This window comes from Sceloporus occidentalis, unplaced genomic scaffold (assembly GCF_023333645.1).
Source record: "Sceloporus occidentalis isolate IW3139 unplaced genomic scaffold, rSceOcc1.0.p SCAF_5, whole genome shotgun sequence".
In the NCBI taxonomy this organism is placed as follows: domain Eukaryota; kingdom Metazoa; phylum Chordata; class Lepidosauria; order Squamata; family Phrynosomatidae; genus Sceloporus; species Sceloporus occidentalis.
Genome location: NW_028316985.1, coordinates 5,302,911 through 5,322,857, shown reverse-complemented (window position 1 = coordinate 5,322,857; position 19,947 = coordinate 5,302,911). Strand labels below are relative to the sequence as shown.

Sequence of the window (19,947 nt, the reverse complement as noted above, 5' to 3'; positions counted from 1 at the left end):
CCTGGCTTTGTACAGTCTGTAGAAGACAAGCTATTGTACAGTAAATGAACAGGTCAGAAAGAGTCAAGTCTTCAACAACAAGTAACAGTGAAGTGTGGGGGGGAGCTTCTAGCCATCGGCATTTTTTTGGTGTTGGACTATTACAAGTGTTTTCTTTTCTTCATTAGTTATATCCTGGTAGAAGCAATGATTCTCCTTCTACAAATGAGGCTGTCAATGGCTACCAGTCATGATGGCTATATATTATTTCCATTGGCAAGGGGCAATATGGCTGATGACGTTAACTGTTGGAGCACCTGAGCAAGATGCTACAAATGTGCTCAAATCCATCTTGTGGGCTTCCTGCAAATCTCCAACCGGCCATTGTGCTAACAGAATTCTGGACTGGACAGGCCTTTGGTATGACCCAGCATGGCTTTCCTTATGTCCTTCAAGAGGAGGGAGCTACTACAAAAGATACCTCAGGGCTACTTCAATCTTAGAAATAACTGCGGGAAAATCAGAGTATAGGAGAACAGTGGGCTCTCTCCACAAGACTTCATTAAGGATGGTTCTTCACTGAACAGGAAAAGAAGAATACAAGCCCATAATGTGTAAGAATTATTTCAGGAGCCCAAAAGTTCCTCTACAATGACTACACACTTTGGCTCCTGTGGACGCAGAGTCCTCTGTGCATTCACCACAACGCTAAAAAACAAGGCAGGCCACAATAAAAGCCTTTAAAAGGGAAACAGCATGCTTCAAAGAAGTTTACTTTTAGGGTATGAATAAAAACTTTCAGAAGAGACAACTTTCTTTTTCTGCATGCCTATAAAATTGGAAAGAGGACAGCCCAGCGATAACACACAAAGAATCAATGCACAATGTGGGTAATTCTGCTACACCATGGAAGTAAAAGGATGACACAAACACATCTAAGTCAAAGATTAGAGGTGGGAAAATATTCATTTCCTATTTGCTTTTTGGGTTGGGAAGAATAGAGGCATCCCTAAGGTACTGGGAGATATTCATCGATGCTTTTTTTCTGAATAGAAGGATGGACTGTGCATTTAAAATGTGTGTTTCTGCACAGAAAATATATTTGTGCATGGAAAACATGCACAGAAAATCTTTTTTAAAAGAAGAATCTATTTTCTGCACTTTTGCACAGCTAGCACATGAAAAAAAATGAATTTCTGTGCAGAAAAAAGGTACATCTTGGCAAATCCTTCTCAAATCATAAACAGCGATCAGGATCTGCACAGACAGGTTCTAGCTTCCACGCTTCTGTCCTGAAATAAGTGCTATGCACATCATGTAATCAAATAAATCCACTTTCATTTCTTGACCAGACTATGGGCAACCATGAATTCTGTAAATTGTACAGACATTTACACAAAGATCTGAGCAGCATGGCAGTAGGCAGTATGCAGCTGGCATTTTTCAATTTGACATTCACAGTAACAGTGTCCAGTTCTGTGGTATTATTGGAAGGTGGTTGTTGTTGTGTGCCTTCAAGTCATTTCCGACTTATGGAGACCAAATGGCAAGCCTATCATGGGATTTTCTTGGCAAGATTTGCTCAGAGGTGCTTTGCCTTTGCCTTCCGCTGAGGAGTGTGACTTGTCCAAGATCACCTTGTGGGTTTCAGTGGCCAAGATGGGATTCAAGCTCTGGTCTCCCTAACCCTAACCCTAGCCTACCCCACCTCTAACCCTAACTCAAACCACTCCAACACACTAGCTCTTATTAGGAGTGCTGAAAATATTTGGCTTCTTTGGCATGCACACCACCACCACTGTCTTATCTCCCCCTGTTATTAATTTTTACCATATTATTATTATTCTGATTGTAAGATAACAGCATGCTAAAAAAAGAAATGGGGAGATACTGGCCATGCTGGGCACGCCAAAGAAGGCAAATGTTTTCAGTAATTTGAACAATATCCTACTTCTTTGATGGCATTCTCACACTTTGAAGCAAACTGGTCTCCCCCTCAATACCAATCATATTTCAACTGTTTAAGCTAGTACTGGCCTGTGCCAATTCAGACTATTAGGAGCAAGGGGAGGTGAACTGTGCTGCATGTCTTAATGCACACCGAGACCAAAATACAAGCATTCATACTACCACATTCAGGACAGTACTGGTCTAGACTAGTTCTCTCAAAGAAATTGATATTCTATGTGCAAGGATTTGTTTTCTTTGTATGAAGGAGCAGTTCAGTCAAGCGAGATCTTACCCACTGGCTGCAGAACTGCAGTTTGGGAATGGGAACAGATTTAACATTTCACCAAACTTCGTTTTCCAAATGTTATAGTGACAGAGCAAACCATGTTTCATTTTGGAAATGCCTAAAAAATACTGAAGAAGAAAAAGCTGCTGTTGACCTCTCCTCCCTCCTTCAAAATGCAGTCCTTCCTAAACTCAGGCATGCTTTCTGAGCCCTTAAATGTAACAGTCACCTTCCTGAGATTAATAATGGTTTTTGCTATTAACAAAAAACCCAGTCACCAACAACTGAAAAGCAATAATCTGCTACTTTGGAATTTTACAGTCAGTTCTATACAGCACTTTCTTTCCCAATCATTAGTATTGTGATGAATAAAAAAGGGAATTTTCATGATAGCAAACACAAGGTAATTGGATTTAATTGTGTTCTTGGTCCAGCTTTAATTTTCAAATATGAACACTAATTTCTTGAACATTTTTACTACATTGCAAATAATCATTATTGAACATCCTAGTCTTGCCATTTCGCTTTTTCCTGCTTGAGTGGGCCTAGAATAACTAATCGTATTCAGTTTTAGGCTATGTAGTTTCCCTCAAATAATTTCAGAATCATACATAACAACTCGCTTTTCTATTAAAATGATGAATGAGCTAAATGAGGTATGTAATAAAATACTGCAGGCTTGTAAACAAATGAGTGTTCTCTTAAGGGAGAGTGTTTTACCTCATTTGGCAATTCTGCCCTGCAGTATTTTGAAGCCATGTCATCCTTAAAACATAGTTAGTACAGGAAGGATTGTTTGGTCAAGAGCAAGAAAGGTCAGACCTAATCAGCTTCTGAAGAAAATCCAAAGCCTTCTTGTGGCCAAAGGTGAACAAGTTAAAAACAAGAGAGACAAATGGGGCTCCTTCAGAAAAACCGATTTGCAATATGTGATTTGAAGCTACCATTCAGGACAATGATGAAATTGCTAAAGTGTAATGTTTTTTTAAAAGATCAGATTCACAAATATTGTGCACACCAGAAACCCCATCTAGCTTAATGAAAAAGTGAACAAATACTAGCCTATGTATGGCTACAAATTTTCACTTTCTGCTGAAAAACATCTGGCCACAGCAATCATAGCATTGCTATGAGCATAAGCATATGCTATAAACATAGCATAGTGGGCCCTTGGTATCTGCTGGAGTTTGGTTCCAGTTCCCCCTGTGGAGACCAAATTCCGTGGATGCTCAAATCCCATTAAATTCGATGGCATAGTAAATGGTCTCCCTTATATAAAATGGCAATATATATATATTCAAACCATGGCTATTTGAATCCATGGATAAAACATTTGTGGATATGGAGGGCTGACTGTAATAGCCAGGTAGACATCCAGTCCAACCTTCTATGTAGGACATACAAAATTTGAACATAACTCAACAGATGACTCTCCAGCCCCTAGAGACCTCCAACAAAGGAGAAGCTACCATCAACAAGCTTCTGGTAATGTCCAGGAAGTCAGATCCACTCTCAGAAGAAGTATGCTCCCGTACATGTGTTACTGAGGAATGTGAGATGAATGTGTAGTTGCGCTCATAATTTTTTCTCTGGCTTTCCATAGCAATGGTTCTATGCGATGAGAATGGGATTTGGGGCAGATAGAGTATTGGTCTTTGGTCCAAAATGGACCTTAACATTCTTAAATCTACTCTTCTGTACCTTAGGGCCCGCTGAATCTAATCTGGGGAAGCAGAGAACAAATAGTTGAATCCATGGATAAAAAAATTGTGGATATGTAATAGCCATGTAGACATCCAGTCCAACCTTCTATGCAAGAAATGGAAACTTGAACATCCTCAACAGATGACTGTCCTCTTCTGTTCAACAGCCATTGCCATGTCTGAGGAGTGTAAAGTATTTATTACCCTCTGCTCAGTCTCTTCTCCAAATTAAACACAGCACTTAATTTAATAGTTAACATTTTCATTCTTTTCTCTGATTCTGTTCCCATCAGACAAAGCGTTGCTTAAAGTGCCCTGCCAAATACTGGGCTAGGTGCTTCAAATGAGACTGGATTAGTGCCAAAAAGAGTCAAACTGTTGCTTTTCATGATTTAGAACCTGGGGTTATAATAGTGCAGTCTAAAGTCTCATTAGCCTTTTTTCAAAACAGCACACTGTTGAGATGTACGACTGGTGATCCCTTTCGACAGGTGACTTCAAACACACTGCCAAACCAGGTAATCCTAATCAAAAGCACATTAATATTATTAATAACATTTATCATTACTGCTATTACTGCTGCTCCTCCTCCTCCTAATCAGCTATTTATTAGTGCTCTTTGAACTTGTTTTGTTCAGATTCCTGAAATAAATTACATTCACAGCATTCCCACAACTGACTAAAGTGAGGAAATCTATGCCAATGAGAGAAAGAGAGATAATCTGTCTGGCACGTTCCATTCTTGACAAACCTATACTGGATTCTACTGAAATTACTTATACAGTACAACCCCAATATTGGCAGGGGATATGTTCCCAGACTTAACATGGAAACATAACATTCTTGTTGTACACCGCCCTGATTTTTAGAAGGGCGGTATAGAAATTTATTATTATTATTATTATTATTGATAACAGTGAACCCTATTGAAATGAATTACTGTTTATACTCATTTATAATTCTAGAAATGCTAGTCAAAAAACTGACCCAAAAAACCCTGTGTCGACTTATCCATGGGTCAATGCAAGTGCTGCACTTTAACTCTTATCAAAAAAGGCACCATGCCCTAGTGAAAAGTAAGAACTTAATCTCTTCTCAGAGCACCTAAAAGAAGCATCAACCCCCTCTACTGTCTCATCTCTCTGTAGGCATTTCTAGGTCTTCCGGTGCGACTCTATGGTCAACTTTTCCCAGAAACAGACCACAGAATGGCACTGGAGGACCTAGAAAAAGCCTAGAGATAACGTGTACTTTTTTCAAATGTGGGCAAGTGAAACGGCAAGCCCTGCAGATTCAAGGGTCATGTTGCATTTTGTTTTTAATGCCTGTTCTAGTATTTTCCCTGGCATTAAAATATTGAGCAGGCTGTGGTTTTCCAGATCTCTTTTCTCTCCCTTTCTGAAGTTGAGGGTATTTGCTCCAGGCTTACAGTAACCCACCTCCCAGGATTTCTCAAAGACGACAGATACGGTTTCTGTGTTTACACATCATTAATTTCCTTTAAGACTCTAGAATATCTCTGGGACTCAGGTAGCTTCATACAGTATATTTCCTAACCAATTCTTCTAGCAGTCTTGAGCTGTAATCCTGACCCTTTCAAGCAACAGCATGCAGCAACGCTCCCTAGCTGCTACCAGGAGAGATGTAGACTATTGGTGCAACACTCTTGTGTCCCACAGAACTTAGGCTGCACTCCATTCGTGCACTACAAAAGCAGCCGTCCTTTTTAAAAAACAAACACATACATTGGCAGACCGTTTCTCCTGGTATGAACCTGCCCGGACTCTGAGATCCTCTGGAGAAGCCCTTCTCTCCATCCCAACACCTTCACAAACATGGTTGGTGGGGACACGAGAGAGGGCCTTCTCAGCGGCTGCCCCTAGACTCTGGAACTCCCTGCCCAGGGCGATCAGAACGGCTCCCTCCTTGATGGCTTTCCGACGGCAGGTGAAGACGTACCTGTTCAAACAGGCATTTAAGGAATCACTATAAGAACAGGCAGGAATGTTGGACTAGTTTAATCAGTCTGTTTAATGCATGTCATTTATCTATTTATTTTTTAAATGTTTTAATTGTACTTTTTGTTTGTTTGTTTTTTAATTTCTGTGAAGCCGCTCTAAGTCCCAGTCCTGGGAAAAGAGCGGGATATAATAAATAAATAAATAAATAAATAAATAAATAAATAAATAAAATATGCATATATAGCCCTTTTATATATATGGAGGTCAATGCTGAACCTAAAGGAATTCAGAAAAACCCTACTCCCATGACTTCGAACACTATATAGGCATATAGGTCCTCACGGTCCCACTGCTTGGAAAATTAGATAATCCAGGGATTAAGTGTACAGCCTGCCTTGGAAATACTAAAGTTATCCCTCCTTATCCATGGATCTTTTTATCCACAGATTCAAGCATCCACATCTTGAAAATACTTTAAAAATATACAAACTCCCATAGGCAAACCTTAATTTTGCCCTATATAAGGGACACCATTTTACTGTGCCATTATATTTAATGGGATTTGAGGATCCATGGATTTTGGTATCCGGGGGTGTGTGTGTCCTGAAACCAAACGCCAGTGAATACCAAGGGCCCAATGTATTTAATCTGGTGCTGTTTTTTATATACTCAGGTAGCGATAGTGCCTAGGAATGGCACATTGGAGGACCTACCATGAAGGTCCATTCTAGACAAGAAGAAGGATCCATTCAGGAAAATATTGCTACCAGGCAAGGCAAGGGCTCATATGTTCATTTGAGTGATTTAATACATCCTTGTAGCTCTCATGGGACTCACCTAGGAGTGCTCTAACCTCTCTTTCTTCCCTGGCAGGGAACAGTTTGGAGCTTGAAAGAGCTTTCAATTTTGCTTTAATCTTTCCTATTACCTCACCTAGCCCCCCCCCCAAAAAAAAACCCCAAACCAACAAACAAGGGAAGGACATGGAACTCAAACAAAGAAAAGAGGGAAAAATCGCCAGAGATAGGGGAGGAACTTGCCTATGAACTTTCTTGGAGATAAGGGAAAAAACTGGACGAGGAGCTGAGGATCAGGATATTAAATCTCTCAAATTAACATATGATCCCATGGCTTCCCTGGAATTAGCCCTGGTGATGCAGTGGTTAAATGCCTATACTTCAGCCACTCACTCACTGACCACAAGATTGTGAGTTCAATCCCAGCCAGAAGCTCACGGTCGACTCAGCCTTGCATCCTTCCATAGCTCACTAAAATAAGTACTCAGTTTGTTGGGGGCAATTGGCTTACATATTGTAAACCACTTAGGGAGTGCTTAAGTGCAATGATAAGCAGTATAGAAATGTACTTGCTATTACTATTCCTGGATGGATCCTTCTCCACCATCTGAGAATGCCTTTTACCTGCAGCACACTCCCCTAGAGAAGTCAGAACAGGCAGTGATGTTTTTATAATCTGTAGTCTGGAGTATGGCTGCCCTTAAAAAGAGACAGCAAAACCAATGGTGTTTTTTTTTTAATTAATGGGCCAAAGGCAACAAACTGAACTTTGATTCCAAGACCAATTACAAAAGACAGCATACATATATATGTCATTACTATGGATCATCCTTCCAGACAATAATCATGATGTTGTATCTGACTGTTTTCCAAAAGGTAATGTCTTAACAACGACTCATTTCAGCCCAAGCCATGAAGCAAATACGTTAATAGTAAATGCCAGGTCATTATAAGGAGATGGAAATATAACTGCCCTTGAGAGCTTCAGTTATCTATAGATTTATTTTTTTAAAACTCCATGCTCTCCATAGCTCAGCCTGGCAGTCATAATTTCTCCACTGATAGGATGTCAATAAACTATTTATGGCAATGTCACTACACATGAAACTGTTCCAACAAGAGTAAATCCACTTGCTCTTCACGCAAGCTTTGCAACACAAAACGTTTCAGGAGAAGCTGTGGAAACAAAGCTGTTATAGAGTTAAAAGGTTGGTCTCTACGGTTCTAGAATCATAAAGTTGGAAAAGACCACAAGGGCCATCCAGTCCAACCCCCAGCCATGCAGAAAATCACAATTAAATCATATACTGAGAAGCCAGATCCAAATGCGATCTGACAGGAGACTTTCCATCAAGCTGCAAAGATGGGAATGGAGCCGGTTTACCACTCATCCATGCTTGCCACTCTTCTGCCTGAACGTCTTGAATTCCAGCCGGTCACTGTAAGAACTTTCAGTAAATAAAATCTAGTTGTTCAATTTGCTTCCCCCTCCCCATCCCAATTCCTTTTTCTTTTATGTTATGGCTTTTAGATATTAAAGGTGGGGACTGCTTTACTACTGATCTTTACAAGCCACTCCTAGTCTAAAAAGAGCAGTAAAAATTACTCAAATAAATAACATGGTTTGTGGGAACCGACATAAAGACTGCAGAATCCTTACATCGCTCCTTCCAGTTTCCCCTGCCTCCTTACAACTTTACAAAGACTGGACATTTGCCTTTTATATCACAAGGTCACTTCAAATGAATGCTGCAGCCTTCTGTTATCAGGGGGATGAAAGAACTTGAGGGCTTCAACTAACTTGCAGATACAGAACTGGGGATGTGAAGAATATCATTTTCTTCTTGATGAATTATATTCTGATATTTAAAAATGTGTGCCATAGAGAGGCGCATATGTGGGGAATGCATATTTTTCTAACAGTTCAGTTATAGGTGAGCAAAGCAGCTATGGGCAAAAGCCCTGAGGGACAAAGAATTTCTGTGTATACAATGGAGTCCACCTGGCGACAAAGATTTACTGGACTGGATAATTTGTTGACTCTAGGTCCCCATATAGGTCAGCATTTTTCATTATTTTGGGGTGGGGAGGGGGAGAATATGAGGTTTTCAGATCACATAGCTGAAAGTAAAGATGCTAATTCTTCTTCAGTTGTATCTTTCTGCAATGAGCATCTCACAACTTGTGTTTCTTCCTCTACCAATACTTACCCACAGCTTATTGCTATTCTAACCAATGAAGAAGGAGAAGCATTTAGGCAGGCCACATGAACTCCTGCAGGACTTTGCAACAGCCACTCATTGGTGGACAAATATATACATATATGTATATAAATCCCACACTTACCAAGAGTTGTGCTTTCATACGTTCTTCTTCAGTTGCAGCTCTCTCTCTAAGAATGGCTCGGGCCAGGTGTTCATTTGAAGAAGCTCTTTCCCGCTCAAGAACTTTGCCAATTTCATCTCGCATGTGCATTTGATCTTGTTTTATTCTGCACACAGATAAGAGAAAATGGCAAAACTGTAACATACATTCAGAACATGAAGTCTGCTTGAGACAAACCAATGAAATATAGATATCCTAGGCCAGCCAGATCCATGGAAATAAATGGTAGCTTTGCAAAAATCTGTTGCTCCTTCATTTAACTGGAAAGAGTGCAGAAGGACATGGCAAAAGATTCCCCATAGCTTGTGCCCATTGATAATACCACAATGCAGCCAAGAGCTCTGGCAGAATCACATAATTGCTGGTTTTTTAAAAAGCGCAAGGAGTATCTAAGTATGAATGCCAGGTTTTATTATATGCATAAAGCTTGGACTATCACAACAAATGAGATTTCAACTTTATCAGCACTGCAGCCAGATATAAAATCATTATGACTATAAAAATCCCATTTCCAAGGAAGATTAAATACATTATTAAAATCTCTTCAGTTGCCCACAGTATGTAACCTGGCCAGAGTTATCCTTATTCAAGGCCATTCTTGTTCAAAGTGAAGCCATTTATCTTTCATCAGCTATTTGCTCTAGCTAAAGGACTTAACTCATATGTAATTTTGTGCAAGAGGTATTTCTTAGCCAGTCGCAATCAGGAGACAGACGGACAGAAGCCCACCTGAGTGCAGGTACATATGCAAAACAGCAGCATACAAACAAGGAAAGTGGAACAGGTCAGTTGCAAGGACAGCTGAAAGCAAGCAAGCCTAGACAGCCAGGACAATGGAGCCCTGAGCTATCTATTCATTCATTCATTCATTCATTCATTCATTATCTTGTCTTTCTCCTGGGCCCCATGCTCAGAAAGCTATGAGTCTCCCAGAAGGGGGAATATAGAGTATTAACCAGTCTGGAAAGTAAGTTGGATGTCCTCTAAGTAATTAATGAGGATGAAGTTTCTTCGTTGTTTTTGCTGTTGCTGTTGTTGTGCACCTTCAAGTCTGTTCTGACATGGCAACCCTATTTTAGGGTTTTCTTGGCATGACTTCTTCTTCAGAGGTTTGCCACTGCCGTCCTCTAAGGCTGAGATGGAATGACTTGACCACAACCATCCAGTGGGTTTTCAAGGCTGAGCAGAGATTTGAACCGTGGTTTCCTGGGGTCCCAGTCCAACACTCAAACCACTACACTATCCTGGAAAGTCCTTAGATGACGTGTGGAAGTAAAGATGCTTATCCTTCCTCAGTTGTGTCTTTCTGCAATAAGCATCCCACAACCTATTTCCTCTTCCAGTTCTACTCAACTGAAGCACAGATTCATGACACCAATACCTAGCCGCCATCTTTATGGCTTATAAGGATTTAAATCCATTTGTTACATTTGCATTACACTTTGGTATCCAGATAATACAGCTGTTCTTCTGACCCTTTGGTGCAAGAAACAAACTTATTCAAGTATAATTGGTCTATCTCAGGGAATTCAACACGGTGAGCTGACAACCTCAGAAGCTGCTAAAACTAACGAAATTATTTCAACAAAAAAAAAAAATACCTGCCTTTCTAATACTGCACATTTTTAGACAGGAACTAAAATATGTATTAAATAATGTAGCTAATAAAATACACCTGCTTTATGTGTGTTCACATGCTGAGCACAAAGTCAACATCTGAAAGTTTGCCATCAGTAACTGAATATCAAATAGAGCTCTTCAAAAAGGCTGTAGAAACTGCAGCAGAGATGAAGTTTTCAAGTTCTCGCTGCTTCTGTGGGCTTCCAGGGGAGTCTGAGAGAACAAATCTCCATGTCTAGGGTCACTTTGTGAAATGTACCCAGCCAAACACATGCCCTAAATCACAGAAGTTCATAGCTTTCCCCAAGGAAACAGTCAGAGGTTGGAAATGAAGAAAGCCGAAAATAATGAACTGAACTGCCTTTGTGTTTCAAATGCAACCCCCTGGAATGTGAGCCAAATGGGAGTTTTTATCAAGTTTATTAAGCAGTATCTTCATTTACTCAAGCAGAAAGCTAGATTATGCAGACATGAACCAAATTCCATTAAGTGATTTCCCAAGATCCTCCAAGTTATTCTAGCCAAATCAAATCTACTGCGTAATTAGTGATGCAGAAAAGGAGAAGGCCAAAACAATGTGTGCATATTTGCAGTCGGAGAAGACAAAAATGCTCCCAAATAGGAAATTCACAGGATTTCCTTAAAAACGAAACAACAGTTCTTCACCATCAAAACCATGTTAATGTTGCTGTGAAGAATTATCCCTCATCTTTGGCTATGCTGACTAGAGCTGATAGGAAATGTAGTCCTACAACATCTACATTGCCATTTCTTTCCCACCTCTCTCTATCCCAACTCCACAGCTCTGCTTAGAAGACCTTTGAGCCTTCCTCCTACCTTCATTAAACTGTACACTAGTTGTCTCCTGGTTGTGTAATATTTAATCACCAATTAGTACTAGACCTAGTTAAGATCCAAAACATATGGTAAACCCATGGTTTACCTTGTTAAGCCAAGCAATTTCCCAAGAGTGCAATACTATATACTAGTATATGCAATGTACTAACCAAATATACTAACTCCAGTACACTGCTATACTGCTGTTATTTCACTTTTCCTACTATAGCTGCCTGTGTAGTACAGTACTGTCCTAAGTGAGACCTTTTTGGGCCAAAGAAACAGGGAGTCTGCCTTATCTCATGCTTGGGCTGAGAAACTGGCAATGCTGAAATGGAAGTAATGCACACCATTTTCAGTATTTCTTGCTTTGAGGTTCACCATTGCTCCAGAATACTTTTTAAAACCAGAAATCAATTTTAAAAATATACAAACTTAAATAAACCCAAAACAATAAGTCTCATAACAAAAGAGGCAAAAGAATCAGGAATGCATGGAGAAGCATACCATTTAAAATCACAGAAGATAGGAAGTTGTAAATTCATGCTTATAATTTAAAGACAGGACCAAAGGAAACCTGAAGGTTGTGCTAGATAACATGGCTACTCTCAGGTTCACTACAGCATTTTCTTTTACTCTTGGGAGCCGTTTGCAAGAAATTTATTTCAAGGAAACTTGGACCCTTTGTGTCTCTTCCAAAGTGGGACATCACTACTGAGACAACATCAGCAGAGTTTTGTTTACTGAGGTGTTTTGCACAAATATCCCAAACTCATTTCAGATTCGCCAGAGTTTCAGTGCAAAGCAGGACAGTTCTAAATGCAAACCTGCCTTATTTGCATTATGTAATTGCATGGCTTGGAGGAGCTTAATGAAACAAACACAAGTCAGCACGGCCCTAAGATCTCAAACACTGGCATGCATCGACTTACCATCGTTTTCTCCCCTAACGCATTTTATTGGCATTCAGTATGCACTGCAACTGAAAAAGAACACACGCCAGCTAAATCTCCAACATTACTAGCTACCTCAATGCAGTTGTTTTTCTTTTTTTTAAAAAAACCCTTGGAGACTTGAAATTTATATGCAAGCACACAGATACCTATCAAACTCTATCATTTTAAGTTAATGCTTCAACAAGTATTCAAATACACAAAGAAAAAGTACCAAAGCGATTGTCTCTGAACTACAATCAATTCTGCAGAGCTTGATACCATAGGAGGTAGCCATGGCTTTTTGAAAATGGATTAACCAAATTCAGGGATATGGTTATCAATAGCTACTAGCCATGACAGCTATAGATTACTTCCAGTACTAGAAGCACTACTACCATATATATCCATGGGTAAGGTTAGAAATTTTAGTCAAAAAAGTGACCCCAAAACTTTGGTGGACTTATCCATGGGTCAATGTAAGTACTGTACTTGAACTATTATTTAAAAAAGAACCATTCTCTTCTCTAAGTTGGGGGGCAAAAAGTAAAAGCTTAGTCCAGTGGTCCCCAAACTGTGTCCTTTGAGAGATTTTGGACTTCAGCTCCCAGAAGTCTCATGTTGGCCAATAGTCTGGGATTCTAGGAGTCCAAAATCCCTTCAAGAGCACAGTTTGGAGACCACTGCGCCTTAGTCCATCCTGGGAACACCTAAAAGAAACAGCAATCTCCTCTATTCCCTCCTATGCAACCCCACTTTTAAATGCCTGGGCAGGAAAATGATGGTAAGTTCAGCTTTTTCATGCTTCCCCTCAAAGGAGCACTGAGTAGAATTCGGCTTTGAAGAATATGAATCAGACATTTGGGTATGTTCGTCAGCTTTTATGGCAAAATTATGACATTAAAGTTAAAGGCTACAATCACTGCTGATGTAGCCGCCAATTTTTCTGCTTTGCCTTTTCATTCTTTCTGACATGTGTGCATGTTCTTAGCCCCATCCATGCCTAGTTGCCACCCACATGCAATCCATAGCCATGATTTACCATTGTTCTCTCCTCATCCATCCAGCCTTTAAGGTGAACACAAACATTTATGATGTTGGGATGTTGTACATTCTTTGGCATTGCCTTCCTTTCCGTCATCCTTTACATCCTTTGTTACATGCCCCTAAGTTTTCCCCTCGCCTTATCCATAGGACATAACAAAATCCATAATTCTGGCCCCAAAATCTTGATTTATACATGAAGTCAACTTATAGTCAAGTATATACAGTAGTTGTTTGGTAGCATAAACAGTAGAGTGCTACTGCACTAATTCCTGGCATGGGCTTCCCACAGACCTCTGGCTGGCCATTGTAGGAACACAACACTGGACTCAATAGCCCTTCGATCTAATCCAGCAGGACTCTCTCCTAAACTCTCAAATCCAAAAGCCTGCACAGTAAAACATGAAATGCTGAATAAAAGAGAAAATAAAGGAGACTGTTAAGGATACCTTTTATGATTCCTTAGGTCTAGTAAGCATGCCAGAAAATTTCAGCACAGGGTGAAAATAGGCAGCATATACCAGTCTAGCTGGCCCAATGAAAACAACCTTTTCTAATAAACTAAAGGTAAAAGGAGAGGGTTTTGTTTTAAACAATCAAGCCACTGAAATCTCATGCGTATTATTTGTATTCTGAACAATAAATGTTATTGTCTCAACAGAAACAGCAATCATTTGGGACAGTCTTGCTACATCATTTCAAAGCAGGCAGAAGATGGTTTCTAATTCTAAGGGGAAAACTGGCTAAGGTTATACAGCACTGAGGATACTGCTTCTTCTATACTTATTTGCTTCTAGATAGAGTGTCTAGATCAAAGGAATTAATAGTATCACACTATTTTGCTCTGGTCAGATCTCACCCGGAATACTATGTCCAGGTCTGGACACCACAATTCAAGAAGGGAGCATGTCCAGAGGAGGGTGACCGAAAAGGTGTACAGTCTAGAAACCATGACCTGTGAGGAGAGACTTCAGGAGCTGGGTATGTTTAGCCTGTAGAAGACAAAGTTAAGAAGTGACATGATAGCCCTGTTCAAATATTTGGAAGGGTGTCATATTGAAGATGTATTCTTCTGCTCCAAAGACTAGGACACAGAGCAATGAATTCAAACTACAAGAAAAGCAATTCCACCTAAACGTGAAGCCAAAGGCTTTCATGGCCGGCATCCATAGTTTTTTGTGTGTTTTCCAGGCTATGTGGCCATTTTCTATAAGAGTTTGTTCCTGGCGTTTCACTAGAATCTGTAGCTGGCATCTTCAGATTCCACCTAAACATTAGGAAAAACTTTCTGACAGTAAGAGTTGTTGAACCCTGGAATACACTCCCTTGGATTGTGGTGGAGTCTTCTTCTTTAAACAGAGGTTGGATGGTCATGTGGATTTCTTAGATGGTATAATCCCGCATAGCAGGTGGTTGGTCTGAATGGCCTTTGAGATCTCTTCCAACTCTATGATTCTATGATTCTTTTGAAACACTTTTTAAAGGAATCTTATTGCTAACTAAAAATATAAAAATGCTAGAGAAACGCTTTTATTGATGTAGTCACAGGATGCCATGTTTAAAACCATCCTGAGTCCCTGCAGACAAAAGACAAGGTGTGAATATACTAAATGGATGAGTGGGATGGGTGGCTTATGGGTGGGACTTTGGTAGACTATGCAGGTTAAAGGTACAGGGTTATGAACTCAATGTTTTAATCTCGTTTTATGTCTTGTTGAGAAAGGAACCTAGAAAAGAGGCAATGCTATTGCCAGTGGAATTTGTATTTTCCCAGAAGTTAAACGGTCTTGGGATAAATGGAAGAAAAGAGCAAAGATCCAAATGAAAAGCAGTGTTTAGGCATGAAAAAAGTGGATCAGAAACCTCCAAAAGGCAACGTTCAGCAGCAGCAATAATACTGTTAACAATATTTTGTGTAACACCCACGCTTGAGTTGAATTATCACTATAACTGGGTTTTAAATCCATTTTTTCTTGGTAAGACTAGCAGAATCAAAAGAAATTAAAGGATGACAGATTCATTCAAGGAAGAATCATTTGAAGATGAACATACAATTTTAGAAAGTGAAGTGAAATCTCCAGGAACAGATGGTATATCAAGAGAGCTGCTTCAAACTGCAGAAACAGATTCTACACTAGTTCTAAGTAAAATATGTCAACAAATAAGGGAAGAGGGGACCATGGAAACACTCACTATGCATTCCAGTCCCCAAGAAAGGGGACACCAGGGAGTGCAGTGACCACAGGACCACTGAATTAATCTCCCAGGCAGGCAAAGTGATGCTCTAAATTCTATAAAAGGGACTTTTACCCTATATGGAACAAGAAATGCCAGATGTCCATGCTGAGTTCAGGAAAGGAAGAGGCACTAGGGATCATATTGCAAATGTTTTATAATGGAACAGAACAAAAAAATTCAGAAGTAAATCAGCCTAAAATATATCACTGAATACTAAAATTAGGATGGTCCATTTCATTGCATTTCCATTTGCTATGTACTGTGAAAGCTGGAGAGGGAAGCAAGCTGATAGGATGAAAATCAACTCATTTGAAATGTGCCAAAGAAAAGTTAATGGATACTGTGGCCTGTTAAAAAGACAAATAAATGGGTCCTAGAACAAATCAGGGCTGAATGATGACTAAAGATGAGAAAAACAATAATGCTTGGTAAGGTAGAAGGCAGTAGGAAAAGAGTAAGATCCATTACAGTGGACCCTTCCCTTATGCAGGGGATCTGTTCCAAATCCTCGTGTGTAAGGGAAATGCCACATATGCTTGTGCCCACTGCAAATGAGGTGCATACTCACAGTGTGGTGTGGCGCACACTCCACACATGAATACCATTTGCTCAATTGCTGTGAGTATTCAGAGTACGCTTGATGCTGTGTATGGTGCATCCGCATATGGCGCAGACGCACTGTATTTACAGGTGGACATATTCAATCAAGGAAGCCATGTAACTGAATGTGCAAGACCTGAGCAGGGTGACTTGAAGGTCTCTCATTCTTAGGGTTGCCATAAGTCAAAGTTAACTTGACAGCAGTTAACAAGATTATTAGCTTTTATCTTCCGGTCTAAGAGAAGGAACAAATGAATGTAATGAACTATCTGTTGTTGCTGCTGCTGCTGCTGTATTTTTTATTATCTATTTTATGTCATCCATCTTGTCTTTGCCAACGTACATAAGCTGATTTGCACAACAAATTTGACATAGCAGAGCTGGTTACTCTAGAACTGGTTAAGCTTTGAGTTCTCTGCAGTTCTAGTTTGAAATTGAAACTACTGTCTCTAGCGTTTTGCATATGCAAGAGACTCTCTCAGCTCAAGCCCTTTGTGAAACAGCCCCTGTAACACCAGAAAACATCCCCTCCCAAGAGGCATGAAGGTCTATATGAAGAACTAGGCACATATAAAACTCTCTAGGTCCTGGCTCCAAAGCTCAATATATTGCTCCTGATATATCACCCAAGTACATTCACAAAGGGTTATGGGCTTTATAAAAATATATATTAATATCTTCACTGCGGAGCAAGGGAAGATGAAACTCAAAGCAAACAAATGATGATAGAAGCACATCATTGACAAAGACTACCATAACCCTAAGCGTCTGCACTAGATTTACACAACCAAAGGTTGTATAATCAATATGAGTACGCTCTGGCAGAAAGCAATGAAAGCCTGGCACAGGTGTTCTTGGAGCCAGTGATTGAGCGACATCTTCATGGATGACCTTAAGACATTACGGGAATATTACAGCCTTTATACATATGGAAAGAAATGCCCAGTTTTCTTCATCTGTTTTCATTCGTTTTCTTCAGGCTGTCTTACATCTTTTTGTGAGCTGCCTTGGGTCTCGCTCCAGGAGAAAAGTCATATAGAAATGAAATTAAATATATATATAAATTACCTCTGCGGGCCCAGAAATCATAGAGCCATGATATATAAATGCTATAAACAAGCAAATAAAAAAATGAAGTTATATTTAGTTAAGCTTAACATTAAAGTTATGTCAGTTTTCCTGAGTTTTACATTAGGCATGTCTGTCTAAGTGTAAGTGGCACATACCACGCGTACTGTAAAGCTCCTACATATCAAGTACAAAACTATTGTTGCTGTGTGCCTTCGAGTCATTTCCAACTTATGGTGACCCTAAGGAAAACCCATGGGATTTTATTAGCAAGATTTGTTCAAAGAAGATTGGCCATTGCCTTCCCTGGAGGGTGAGAGCATGTGGGTCACCCAGTGGGCTTCATGGCCGAGTTGGGAATTGAACCATGGTCTCCAGAATCATAGCCCAGCCTTCAAACCACTACTACACACCACATTGAAAATTCAAATAAGACTTAACACCAACTAAACCAAGTGCATTTCCAAGAAACAAGTACAAACAGGTCCTGGGGAAAGGGGGAAGAAAAATAGGAAATATCTGGAAAAGTCGATGTGGCAAGACAACAAACGCCACATAAAGGCCAGATCGGGGCTGCGGCATGTGGTTGCCATGGCCCTGATCTGGCTCTAAAAGAGCCAGTCTGCATAGCCCCTAAGTCTTCAGAAAGAGGCTGGAAGCTCCCTGCTTGGGAAGCTTTAGTTGGAAATCCTGCATTGAGCAGGGGGTTCAACTAGATGGCCCATAAGGCCCCTTTCAACTCTATGATTATATGACTTTATGGTTTTAATTTTCCCTTACCCCATTTCTAAACTGAACTGATAATGATGCTATAATTAGTCTATGACACCATACTAAAAGCCATCCCACAGAGCCTGAATCTTATTAGCTACACTAACAAAATGAATAATTTAACTCTCAGTCAGCAAGGATACACTCCACCAACTGCACCACTTACCTGAACATATTGGTTTTCCAATACTCAATAATGCAGCTGAAGGTACAGGAAGGCTAAGAAAAAAACATCAGTCACACTTCTGACTTTATTTGGCATGAAAGACCATAAAAGTAACCTAAAGGGACAGCCTAAGATACTTGCAATGTGTTCAGTTACATGTCTCTTTACTGGTGCATTGCCTACAAACCTGTTCCTGTACCAGTCCAGATGAATGCACATATTTTCATTCATGTCATTCAAGCTTCTGTCGCTTTTGAAAATACGCAGGAGACTTTCACATCTTTGGAAAGTTTGCCATTTGTTTAGCATGTAAACATGCCAGAGGACCAACCTCCCTTAAAGCAGTTGAGCAATTGAGCAGGATTTTCACTAGCAGCCAAAAGATTAAATTAAGGCCCTCCATACAATGAGAACATGACTCATTGGGAAAAGATGTTAATGTTTATTAACTTCAAAGGCAGTAGGAATCCACATTACAGGTCGATTGACTCAAACAAAGAAGCCCTGGCCCTGAGTTTGCAAGACACAACCTGGGCTGTTAATAACAGGGTTTGTTGGAAGTCTCTCACTCTTAGAGTAAATCAAAACCAGCTTGATGGCAAATAACCATCAGTGATCACATAGTGGCAAACAATCATTGATGTCATAATCACCTTCCTGGAAATAGCTGTTGGGTTACTACTGGAAAACAGACCTTGTGCTAGCAGGCAAAGACCCTCCATCAGCTTAGAAGAAAGGCCAACTGGCTCATCCTTGTTTCCCAAAACTCTCTCTCATTCAGACCATTCCACTTGGCATTATGCAACTTTAAGAAAGAGCTGATAATTGAATTCTGTTTACTTTTTATTTTTACATTGCTAAGATAGTAATGGACACAGTGGCTCAGCGGTTAAGACGCTGACTCTGACGACTGCAAGATCGGCAGGTCAGCCATTTGAGGCCCAAGCACCACATGACAGAGTGAGCTCCCGTCACTAGCCCCAGCTTCTGCCAACCTAGCAATTCGAAAGCATGTAAAAGTGCAAGTAGATAAATGGGTACCACTTTGGTGGAAAGGTAGCAGCATTCTGTGCAGTCATGCTGGCCACATAATCACAGAATCATCTTTGACAACGCTGGCTTTTCAGCTTAGGCATCAACAAAACCCTACAGTCGGACACAACTTGACAACCTTGTCAAAGGAGAAAGCTTTACTTTTGTAAGATGGGTAATTATTATAAAATTATAATTATTATGATTTTATTACATTATAAAATGTAAAATTGCCTTGAGAGTTTCATAAATGTGAAGGGCAGGATGGGCAGACTCAAGTTAGATGGAGCACAAACATCTTGTTAAACACTGGACAGATGTCTTCAGCTAAGAGCCACCAGTAAGGATGCCATCTTAACCCATCTCCTCAGCCTTAGTTCTCCAGAATCTGTTTTGTCCACATCTGTGTCAACAGTCTCAAACAGGCCATTACCTTTTTCTGGGAGGCTTCAACTCACCATGACTAGGTAAGCCAGCCCTGCCTTTTGAGAAAGCATGAAGACAGTTGTGCCATCAGTACAAATAAGTATTTTAATAGGTTCTCAGCACATTAAATTGCCATGAATTTAAGACAGATC

At 40.0% G+C, this 19,947-nt stretch overlaps 1 protein-coding gene across 2 annotated transcripts in view; it reads right to left on the bottom strand.

Moving 5' to 3' along the window:
- CHCHD3 (coiled-coil-helix-coiled-coil-helix domain containing 3) overlaps nucleotides 1-19,947 on the bottom strand; it is a 265,622-nt gene that overhangs the window by 171,555 nt on the left and 74,120 nt on the right. For both annotated transcript variants that reach the window (XM_089527459.1, XM_089527460.1), the window contains exon 4: nucleotides 9,023-9,167. In XM_089527459.1, coding sequence (XP_089383585.1) covers nucleotides 9,023-9,167 — 145 coding nt within the window. The remainder of the gene's footprint in view (nucleotides 1-9,022; nucleotides 9,168-19,947) is intronic.